General features: G+C 42.3%; 1 protein-coding gene across 1 annotated transcript; it reads right to left on the bottom strand.

Moving 5' to 3' along the window:
* Positions 1-1285: 1285 nt before the first annotated feature.
* On the bottom strand, positions 1286-6818 carry LOC110499797 (tetraspanin-8). The gene is made up of 9 exons (XM_036956867.1): positions 6433-6818; positions 5157-5222; positions 4768-4884; positions 4366-4440; positions 4025-4120; positions 3650-3748; positions 3276-3386; positions 3018-3101; positions 1286-1990 (listed from the first exon to the last, which is right to left on the bottom strand). Exons 1-9 carry the CDS (start codon positions 6490-6492, stop codon positions 1862-1864), a joined length of 837 nt encoding a protein of 278 aa, XP_036812762.1. The 5' UTR covers positions 6493-6818; the 3' UTR covers positions 1286-1861.
* Positions 6819-12083: the final 5265 nt, after the last annotated feature.

The following is a 12083-nucleotide window of genomic DNA, read 5'->3' as shown; positions in this document are numbered from 1 at the left end:
TTAGCGAAGGGTCAAATATGTGAGGCTTATTTGATCTAATAGTTCCGTAATGTTTAGGCTGTTACAAATGTACTGATATAAGTGGATGCAGGTTACATTCTGGCAACTTTGAGAAAAATCACATAGTTGTGTATCTGCCCTCTCATTGGCTAGAATGTTACAACCTGATCTCGCCTGCCTTCGATCATTAAGGAGATGTATTTCCATTGTTAGAGCGGTCACTATCTAGTCAATATAATAGATAAACATTGGTCTGGTGCTGTGTTTACGTATGCATGCTATTAACGTGGAAAAGAGGCCCGGTGCAGGATCTGATAGGGCCAAGTAGTGGAATAGTGGGGAGGTTTTAGTGGGTGTAGGATCTGATAGGGCCAAGTAGTGGAATAGTGGGGAGGTTTTAATGGGTGCAGGATCTGATAGGGCCAAGTAGTGGAATAGTGATGAGGTTTTAATTTGTGTTGAATCTGATAGGGCCAAGTAGTGGAATAGTGGGGAGGTTTTAATGGGTGTAGGATCTGATAGGGCCAAGTAGTGGAATAGTGGGGAGGTTTTAATGGGTGTAGGATCTGATAGGGCCAAGTAGTGGAATAGTGGGGAGGTTTTAATGGGTATAGGATCTGATAGGGCCAAGTAGTGGAATAGTGGGGAGGTTTTAATGGGTATAGGATCTGATAGTGCCAAGTAGTGGAATAGTGGGGAGGTTTTAATGGGTGTAGGATCTGATAGGGCCAAGTAGTGGAATAGTGGGGAGGTTTTAGTGGGTGTAGGATCAGATAGAGTCAAGTAGTGGAATAGTGGGGAGGTTTTAATGGGTGTAGGATCTGATAGGGCCAAGTAGTGGAATAGTGGGGAGGTTTTAATGGGTGTAAGATCTGATAGGGCCAAGTAGTGGAATAGTGGTGAGGTTTTAATGGGTGTAAGATCTGATAGGGCCAAATAGTGGAATAGTGGGGAGGTTTTAATGGGTGTTGCATCTGATAGGGCCAAGTAGTGGAATAGTGGGGAGGTTTTAATGGGTATAGGATCTGATAGGGCCAAGTAGTGGAATAGTGGTGAGGTTTTAATGGGTGTAGGCTCTGATAGGGCCAAGTAGGGTGAAAAGAGGAAGAGAGAGGAGAATGAGAGTAGAGAGCAAGTGGAAAAGAGGAGGAGAGCAGAGAGGAAGAGAGAGGAGGATGAGAGGAGAGAGCAGGAGGAAAAGAGGAAGGCAGAAAATAAAATAAGGATGGGGAGAGGACAAAAGTCATTGGAAGAAATGGTTGTCGAATAAAGAAGGACCATAATGTTAAAAGATGCTTGTCCCTTTATTCAAGACACTGTAACCAACACTGAGGCACTTCAACGGTTAAATGGTTACCAATTATTTACAACAGAAAAACAAACCACAGGTTTTACAGAACCTTTGACAGCCAATAAGAAGACTCTTGCTGGCAGTCAGATGGATAATCAGTTGAACAGTAATACTTTGGACAACACAGTAGAGATGTCTAATGTCTAATAATGTCCCGAGTTGTCCTTTCATGTGTGTTATGAGTATGTACATAATATGAGTGCATTGCTAACCTGATCCCAGATCTGTTTGTGGTCTTGCCAATGCCAACGGTCGTTCTGCCCCTGAACAAGGCAGTTTAACCCACTATTCCCCGGTAGGCCGTCATTGTAAATAAGAATTTGTTCCTAACTGACTTGCCAAGCTAAATAAAGGCCATCGTGCCAGTCTGTCATTGCCAAGTCAACTCTTTGTCACCCATTGTCATGTTTGGCTTGACACAAATGAGTGACAGGAGTTGTCATGATGGCACAAACAGACTGGCACTCAGACTAGTGCATTGAGTCTCCTTCATAAGAGGACTATTTCATGTCAGACACTCTCTGCTGTGTCACACAGCTCTCTGTATCGAGGTGGTTGAGAGGTGAAGATCACAGGTGGCACATCAACCTTTCTTCTCATCTGGCAGAGTATTGTGATGGCCAGGGCAACTCCAACATCCTGAGGACCAGACACACAGTAACGGTTCAGTCAGGATTGACGGAGCAGGTGACCAGACGCTGAGTGTGATAGATGATGGTTCAATCTAATAGGCCTACACTCAAAAGGTACGGTGAAAATCACTATGGTACAGCGTTGGGGTGTGATAGAAAAATGACATATTTACCTGATTTGTTAATTATTAATAGTTTGCAATTCATGTTTAATAGATAGAAGGATATTTCTGTCCTGTTAGTGTCTATGTTTTTTTGGTCTCCACTCTAATTCCCTGCAGCTAATCTGGTCATCAGAGATGATTTGAGCTGACAAATGAGTTAAAGACTGCATTACATAGTAAAAATGTGATGGGTGTAACCAAGAGAGGAGTTTAGAACAATTCCTCATTGTCTCTAAATCATTCTTCCATCTTGGAAACTAAGCCAGGGTGGGGTTAAGACAACAACCCAAGTGCAGATAACGACAGGATGAATGAAGCCAGTGGTTTATGATGCTCCTTGGTCTGCATGAGGGGGGGTTGAATCAACCATGACTGAGCATTGTTAGTGTCAGCTATATACAGTACTCTGCATTTGTGTAAAGGTTAGGTTACTGGGTCCAACACTCAAGGGGGGGGGGGGGGGGGGGTCAACCATCCTCATTGTTGCAATAATTAATCAATATTAAATAAAGATGATTGTTTGAAGAAATGACCAAGTCTGTCTCAGTACTGAATTTCCACGACAGGGGTCAAATCATCCATCCTTCAGTTAGCATCCTGACTTTCAGATGTTTTAATTGTTCTTGTTTACTTGTATGTACTGTGTACTGCAATTCAGCTTTAAGCTGCCACATCGGTAATAATTATAATGAACAAATACTACTAAAGTTTTCAATTCGGGTAGTCAATTGAATTTCATTTCCTGAATTGAAAAATCCACTAAGGACTATTTTTGGGGGAATTGAATTTCAATTGATTTGATTGAAAAAACTGAATGGACCCCAACCCTGAAATGGTTAAATAGTACAGACATCGATCTGAAATACATACCCATAATGCGTTAAGTGCTACTAATGTTCCTATCATCAGGCTGATTGCATAGCCCATGAAAGGGATCAGGATGGGAAGACATGGCTGAAAATTACAAATTTAGAGTTTATCATCTTGTGAGAAAAACAAGAGTACATGTGTTCGTATTAAATCAGAACAAATATCACTTTATTGTATCAAAGAGTACTGTAAATCATCTTTGTATATCAAACTAGAATTATGGCATTGTAATGGTGTAGTGGAATGACATGATTTTACCTCTTTATATACCAGCATGTGTTCATCCATTAATCCCTTGTGGTCATCATCCTCAGACATATCACTGTTGGGATAGTGAATAACAAATCTTGTATTGTTACCACGAGCAACCTGAAATAGAATGTGACATGGGCTCGTAAAAATATATCAATTGATCTTACCGAAAGACATAACAGATTTATTTAACACAGACTGACACACTGAATCCTCCTCAGCATACACATAACAACAACATCAACAACAACAACATCAACAACAGCATCAAGTTAACTTATTTAACACAGACTGACACACTGAATCCTCCTCAGCATACACACAACAACAACATCATCATCAACAACAACAAGTTAACTTATTTAACACAGCAGACTCACACATTTAAAGTCTGTTGAGTCCTCATCAGAACAGAGACAGGAGAGTGGGATGTCTGTGCCCCAGTCTTGGTAGCCTTGTACGAGCCCACAGCATTTGAACTGAAAGTGAAGGAAACAGCACAACAGACACTTTAAAAACACTTAATTGATTTCCAGAACTATAAGGCCTTGAAGCCAACTCCATGGAGACATCTCCAATGAAAGTGCAGGACTAGGTTTACATCACATTGCAGACACTTTGTATCCAAAACAACCCCAACCCCACAGCCCTAAGGACTCACCCATGGAAAAACACACCTAATTACAAAGGTGGAAGCACACACCCTGTCCTGGATTGGCCGAGACCCTAAGAAGTACTCAATGAAGGTGACTTACGTTAGCTTGAAAGTAGTACATCTGTTCTATATCGTTTTGTTTGGCTCCACTGAGAGGCATCATGGCTAGGTCTTCCTTTCTGCTTAACTCCTCCATCTTGAAATGAATGAGGTTTACATTGACTGTTATATTCACAGCTAAAACCTATACAGTAATAATCTACGACTTTGATAGGAACAGACTGAATTATCAAGAGTCAGATATATTCCACCATCATGCTTTATACTATAACATTTATGTTACATTTAACTCTAATATATTTTCACCGGAACAGCAAACAAACATTGGCTCAAGGTTGAATTCAAAAGGTAAGATACATACATATAAGCTGTAGACTGTACCTCGTGTTTGGCTTGATATCCTTTCACACAATTCACAAACAGGTATAGGCTGGCCAGTGACATACCTACAGAAAACTACACACACATATTGGGGTTTGTCAAGCAAAATCAATACTTAAAGGTTCATTCAAATCAAAAATCACTTCAAACCATATCACACTTTCTGGGAAACATGTTAGAAACAGGTCATGGGGAAAATGGTTGATTGGTTTCAGTTGAGTTCTACGGCATGCCATGACTTGTCAGAAAGGAACCGTTTTGCACGTCGGTAGACACTAACCTGGTCCCAGATCTGTTTGTGTTGTATAGCCAACCCCTATGGTCATTGTCCAAGATCACACAGATCACAGATCTGGGACCAGGGCATCTACCACTTAAGGGTACAGGTCTTGGCAAGCTTACCAGAATCACAGCCCACTTCTTCTCCTTGCGAGCTCCATAGACCCCAAAGATTGAAAGGGCCAGGGTTGCTGCGTCTAGGACATACAGAACTGCTATCCCTGGCAGCATCTTGTCTATCTGTGAGTAGGAAGACAAGTCAAATTCATGAAATGGCAATTCTGGGTTTATAATCATAATATTACAATGATGCTGATGGATTCTAGCCTGGTCTCAGATCTGTTTATGCTCTATAGCCAACTCCTATGGTTGTTGTTATGCTAAACACTGTAGGAGTTAGAAAGACAGCACAAACAGATCTGGGACCAGGCTAGATGGACACAGAATTATTATAACTAAAGGTGTATGACATAATAAGGAAATGTAATAGGAGCTATAAAAATAACAATTACTTCTTCTGATTGGTGGAAGTGCCCATGTCCAAATAATGTGATGGCCAGCAAGAGGGTGCTGATGATCTGAAGAGAATACAACACATGATACAATCATTACAATGTACAGGGTATTATACTGGGAATTCTACTGATAATGCACAGTAAAGGTTGATACAATCATTACAATGTACAACGTATTATACTGGGAATTCTACTGATAATGCACAGTAAAGGTTGATACAATCATTACAATGTACAGGGTATTATACTGGGAATTCTACTGATAATGCACAGTAAAGGTTGATACAATCATTACAATGTACAGGGTATTATACTGGGAATTCTACTGATAATGCACAGTAAAGGTTGATACAGTCATTACAATGTACAGGGTATTATACTGGGAATTCTACTGATAATACACAGTAAAGGTTGATACAATCATTACAATGTACAGGGTATTATACTGGGAATTCTACTGATAATGCACAGTAAATGTAGATACAATCTTTACAATGTACAGGGTATTATACTGGGAATTCTACTGATAATACACAGTAAATGTAGATACAATCTTTACAATGTACAGGGTATTATTCTGAGAATTCTACTGATAATACACAGTAAATGTAGATACAATCATTACAATGTACAGGGTATTATTCTGAGAATTCTACTCATGCTTCATCATGAGTCATGAGGGATGGAATTATTTACAGGGTTTGTGAGCAGAGGGTTAATGAGTTTACAATATATTTAATATGTATCATTTATAAATAGCCTATAAATGATGACATGAATAGCTGAAATGTTAATTTAGTTGGCTGTTTACTAATCAAATATACTTACAAACCCTTTGTGGTATGCCGTGTGTCTGAGTTAATAAACATGACATAACTTTATAACATACTGCAGCTTAAGTAGAATATGCTGAGACAATAAATACATATGTTGAACACATCCCCCACAAGCCACACCTAAAAAAACGGATTCCAGTGAAAGTTTAAACATGACAGCTGATATCAAAGGGTAACTACGTAGGCTACAACATCTATTGTGTTTTACTTCTTTGTTCAGTACTACACTAGAGGAGAACAATCGGCCAATGTATTTTAATGTAAGCAGCACCGCTCATTGCTTGGGCACCCCACCGCGCGCATAACAACAACAAGCGCTGCAATAGGGATGGAAGTCATATAACTAAACTTGTCTACACCGTCATAAAGTGGCCGATAAAAAAAACGAACTAATCAACTCCAATGATATAAGGCCAATAGACTGGAAGATTACTTACCCCTATCAAGACACACACACAAATGAACGCCCGTTTTACCCAGATATTAATTCTTCCCATTTTAATATTTGGTTATGATACAAACAACAGCTTAGATAAATTGTTCACTTCAGAGAGGGGCTAAATTAAATCCAGAAAATGGATCGTCCGATTTCTTTAACCGGTTTTTCTTCTCAGCGTGAGTTTGTTGACATTGCCTAACGACTCAAACTGAATTATTCCGCTGCTCTATGTTCGCTACATACTTCGGAGAATAAACGAAGGTCCATGGGTGTGGCGTATCGTTTTGACGGAGCAAGGACTTTGATGTTGACATACTGCTGAATGGTGTTTGGTTACATGGGGGGGACTAGCCCACATGAACGCAACCTCCCATGTTATGTTGGCCAGTGCACGATGGCTAGAGATCAGGCAGGCTAAAAGGAACTATATGATCAATCTGCTGTCTGCGTTGGCCTTGCAGCATTTATGGTGATAGGGCCTCTACTTCTTACGCTTTGCGGAGCAGCGCAGAACTGTTAACGTTTTGATCCCTGCGCGACAGAAATGAAGCGCCCCGCACTCTTGGCCTCACACGCCAGCAGTGAACATTGCAGGAAAACATAACGCTGTGCTGCATTTCTCAACGCTTTCTTTCATGTTCTGTGCTCTCCTGACGTCAAATAATCAACACTTCTTCATATTGATTCAATGGATTGTGGTCAGTTAACCAATGGAATATGGTGTCAATATTATAAAAAAATAAATATATATTAGCAAATACAAATTACAAGTGCTATAAACTATATCGTGATTTTCCATGAAGAAACGTTCAGTTTCTGCAAGCGTTCGAGGCCAAGGCTTAATTTCGTTAGCGCAGGAATCAACCCTCCGAGACTTGTCAAGGATCAAATCAAATCAAAGTTTATTTGTCACGTGCGTCGAATACAACAGGTGAAATGCCTTACAGTGAAATGCTTACTTACCGGCTCTAACCAATAGTGCAAAAAAGGTACGTAATAGGTAAGTAAAGAAATAAAACAACAGTAAAAAGACAAGCTATACACAATAGTCTGGGTAGCCATTTGATTACCTGTTCAGGAGTCTTATGGCTTGGGGGTAAAAACTGTTGAGAAGCCTTTTTTGTCCTAGACTTGGCACTCCGGTACCGCTTGCCATGCGGTAGTAGAGAGAACAGTATATGACTGGGGTGGCTGGGGTCTTTGACAGTTTTAATGGCCTTCCTCTGACACCGCCTGGTGTAAAGGTCCTGAATGGCAGGCAGCTTTGCCCCAGTGATGTACTGGGCCGTACGCACTACCCTCTGTAGTGCCTTGCGGTCAGAGGCCGAGCAATTGCCGTACCAGGCAGTGATGCTCTCGATGTTGCAGCTGTAGAACCTTTTGAGGATCTCAGGACCCCTGCCAAATCTTTTTAGTTTCCTGAGGGGGAAGAGGCTTTGTCGTGTCCTCTTCACGACTGTCTTGGTGTGTTTGGACCATTGTAGTTTGTTGTTGATGTGGAACATTATCTTCACACAAGATCAAGAAGACTGATTTGAAGTGTATCAGATTGCATAGTAAATCTCAAATGATCAGAACAGGAGTTAAGAAGAGCATGGAACGCCTGGAGCTGTTTTGCATCACCCCTCCATAGAACAAAAATATCATCAATATACCGTTTCCAAATAATGATGTTAGGCAAGAAAACATTTTTGAGAGGATTGAAAATAGACTGTTTCTCCATGTAACCCACATACAAATTAGCATAGTTAGGAGCCATGGGGGATCACATAGCAGTACCCTTCGTCTGAATAAAGAAATCATTTAGAAACATGAAATAGTTATGTGTGAGTACTATTTCAGACAATGTTATAATGCATGCACTGGAAGGCAGTTCATTAGGGTCACGTTGCAGAAGAAAATGTTCCATAGCTTCAATACCGCCCTCGTGTGGAAGATTTGTGTATAACGACTCAACATCAAAAGTAACACAAGGTATTTCTGAGTTTCTTGCACGCCCAATTTTTCAGTTTTTGATTTGTTAAAAAAGTTTGAAATATCCAATAAATGTCGTTCCACTTCCTGATTGTGTCCCACTTGTTGTTGATTCTTCACAAAAAAATACAGTTTTATATATTTATGTTTGAAGCCTGAAATGTGGCAAAAGGTCACAAAGTTCAAGGGGGCCGAATACTTTCGCAAGGCACTGTATATCTAACTATCTCCCACATTTCAGGTTGGCAACACAAGGAACCCAAACATGAGCTTCCATATACCTCACTATCTCCCACATTTCAGGTTGGCAACACAAGGAACCCAAACATGAGCAAAATACGGTACTATTAAAACAGAAAGTATTACCCATTTTTCACAGCAACTCTTTCCCTTTTTCTTGACAGAAAACTAAGACCAACAAGTAGCCTGCCTCTGACTTTATCAGAACATTTCCATACTGGTATATAACTTCATCAATATAACACCAACCAACCTCTTTTGACCTTGGGGGGTTTATTTATTTAATGTATTATACTGCCATTTTACTATGATAACGCATCATAAAGAAATATGGTACCATATGGTATTTCCAAATATTACACAATCCATGCTTCCTTCCCTCGTCCGTAACTTGGCTTGGAGTAACCACTGATATCATAAGATTTACAGCAGATGTGTTATTTCAGTGATTAATAAAATGGAATGAGCAAGCAACCCTGAACCATAAGTGAGAGCACCAGCTGTTCAGGACGACTGCGTGATCACGCTCTCCGTAGCCAATGTGAGTAAGACCTTTAAACAGGTTAACATCAACAAGGCCCCAGGACCAGGATGCGTACTCGGAGCATGCACTGACCAGCTGGCAAGTGTCTTCATTGACATTTTTTATCTCTTACCCAGTCTGTAATACCTACATGTTACAAGCAGACCACCGTAGTCCCTGTGCCCAAGGACGCCAAGGTAACCTGCCTAAATTACGATCGCCCCATAACAGTCACATCTGTAGCCATGAAAAGCTTTGAAAGGCTGGTCATGAATCACATCAACACCATCATCCCAGAAACCCTGGACCCACTCCAATTTGCCTACCGCCCCAATAGATCCACAGATGACGTAATCTCTATTGCACTCCATACTGCCCTTTCCCACTTGGACAAAAGGAACACCTACGTGAGAATGCTGTTCATTGACTACAGTTCAGCATTCAACACCATAGTGCCCTCCAAGCTCATCACTAAGCTAAGGATCCAGGGACTGAAAACACTCTCTCTGCAACTGGATCCTGGTGAACACCTCTCTCTGCAACTGGATCCTGGTGAACACCTCTCTCTGCAACTGGATCTTGGTGAACACCTCTCTCTGCAACTGGATCTTGGTGAACACCTCTCTCTGCAACTGGATCCTGGTGAACACCTCTCTCTGCAACTGGATCTTGGTCTTCCCAACGGGACGTCCCCAGGTGGTGAGGGTAGGCAACAACACATCCGCCACGTTGACCGTAGTGCATACGACGACCTAAGGGGAGAAGTGCAAAATGGTCAAGGAGGGGGTGATCAGGACAGTCTAGGATACTGTTAGCTCTCCTCACCACATGCTTTCTGAATGTCACCGAGAGCTGTGCCTGTTGCACCCTGATGACCTGGCTGGCCACCTTAACCACACTGTCCAACCTAAACAGTGTCATCACAGTCTTGATGACATTAAAAAGAGTTCATCGTTCTCAACAACATAAAAGCCGCTGCTGTCCCTTTATACAGATGGCATCTGTGTCCTCCTTAAACGTTAACTTATTGTCCAGCAGTGTTCCCAGGTACTTGTAGGTACTGACCAGCTCAATGTACTTTCCCATGACCACAGTGGGTGTGGGGTTCTGTGGCTGCCTTCTAAAGTCAATGTCCTTAGTTTGGGAGACATTCTGTTGGAGGAAGCAGTTTTCAAACCATGACAGGAAGTCATCTACCAGAGGCCCTTTCTCAGACTCTCCATCCTGTAGGAGACTGACGACGACAGAGTCATCTACCAGAGGCCCTTTCTCAGACTCTCCATCCTGTAGGAGACTGACGACGACAGAGTCATCTACCAGAGGCCCTTTCTCAGACTCTCCATCCTGTAGGAGACTGACGACGACAGAGTCATCTACCAGAGGCCCTTTCTCAGACTCTCCATCCTGTAGGAGACTGACGACGACAGAGTCATCTACCAGAGGCCCTTTCTCAGACTCTCCATCCTGTAGGAGACTGACGACGACAGAGTCATCTACCAGAGGCCCTTTCTCAGACTCTCCATCCTGTAGGAGACTGACGACGACAGAGTCATCTACCAGAGGCCCTTTCTCAGACTCTCCATCCTGTAGGAGACTGACGACGACAGAGTCATCTACCAGAGGCCCTTTCTCAGACTCTCCATCCTGTAGGAGACTGACGACGACAGAGTCATCTACCAGAGGCCCTTTCTCAGACTCTCCATCCTGTAGGAGACTGACGACGACAGAGTCATCTACCAGAGGCCCTTTCTCAGACTCTCCATCCTGTAGGAGACTGACGACGACAGAGTCATCTACCAGAGGCCCTTTCTCAGACTCTCCATCCTGTAGGAGACTGACGACGACAGAGTCATCTACCAGAGGCCCTTTCTCAGACTCTCCATCCTGTAGGAGACTGACGACGACAGAGTCATCTACCAGAGGCCCTTTCTCAGACTCTCCATCCTGTAGGAGACTGACGACGACAGAGTCATCTACCAGAGGCCCTTTCTCAGACTCTCCATCCTGTAGGAGACTGACGACGACAGAGTCATCTACCAGAGGCCCTTTCTCAGACTCTCCATCCTGTAGGAGACTGACGACGACAGAGTCATCTACCAGAGGCCCTTTCTCAGACTCTCCATCCTGTAGGAGACTGACGACTAGCAAAGGTTAGCTAGCTGGATAGATCATTTTTTATTACTTACATTAAATTATCTCCTGTCAAGGGCAGAATAATATTCTCATAATTAGCTATTCTATTATTTTAATTCAATAACTGATACAGCACTTAAAGCTTATTTGAGTGTGCAAAGTTAACTAGCTAGCTTGGTACTTAACTACCTGCTCCTTCAGCAACAATTTTTTCCCACGGTCAGTTTATCCAGGAGCGCTTTCTTCAACGACTTCAGATCCACTCCGATTTCTTTCTCTATCAAGTCGACAACGCAGTCGGGGAGTGCTCCATCACCCAATCCTGTTTCGGAGTCTTCATCATTTGTCGAGATAGGGCTTTGTAGATCAGATTCATCACTTTGGCCGTTTTGCTGCTCTGCAGAGGGCGCCGCCATCTTTCTGCTGTGTCTCTTCAACGTCAACAGCACGCAGATGTAAACACAACACCGAACACAGCCGTCACCGTCTATACACCCCCTCTAGTGGTGACAGTTAGTATTACGGGGCCTGTCACGGGTAAACACTTGGGACATTTCCAACTATAACACAATCCACGCTTCCTTCGCTCCTCCATTCATTGGCTTCGAGTAACCAGTGATATCATGGGCCGCCTTAGGCAGTGGTGATAGCTTCAGACAATTTACCGTTGATGTGTTATTTCAGTGATTACTAAAGGGAATTGGGAAGGATGTTTTCAAAACAAGACCCTCTTCAGTGTTGAGTGTCATGTTGACAATCAAGACCTCACAGGAAACAAC

Source organism: Oncorhynchus mykiss, chromosome 21 (assembly GCF_013265735.2).
Source record: "Oncorhynchus mykiss isolate Arlee chromosome 21, USDA_OmykA_1.1, whole genome shotgun sequence".
Taxonomy (NCBI): Eukaryota; Metazoa; Chordata; class Actinopteri; order Salmoniformes; family Salmonidae; genus Oncorhynchus; species Oncorhynchus mykiss.
Note: the sequence above shows the minus strand (reverse complement) of the source record. Positions and strands in the feature narration are given on the sequence as shown.

Excerpts from the sequence above, each read along its gene's own strand:
- LOC110499797 (XM_036956867.1), bottom strand. The coding sequence starts at position 6,492 with ATGGGAAGAATTAATATCTGGGTAAAACGGGCGTTCATTTGTGTGTGT. Across the intron at positions 4,441-4,767 it reads AGAAGTGGGCTGTGATTCTG|TTTTCTGTAGGTATGTCACT; the intron begins GTAAGCTTGCCA and ends ATGTGTGTGTAG. Across the intron at positions 3,749-4,024 it reads TGTACTACTTTCAAGCTAAC|TTCAAATGCTGTGGGCTCGT; the intron begins GTAAGTCACCTT and ends CTTCACTTTCAG.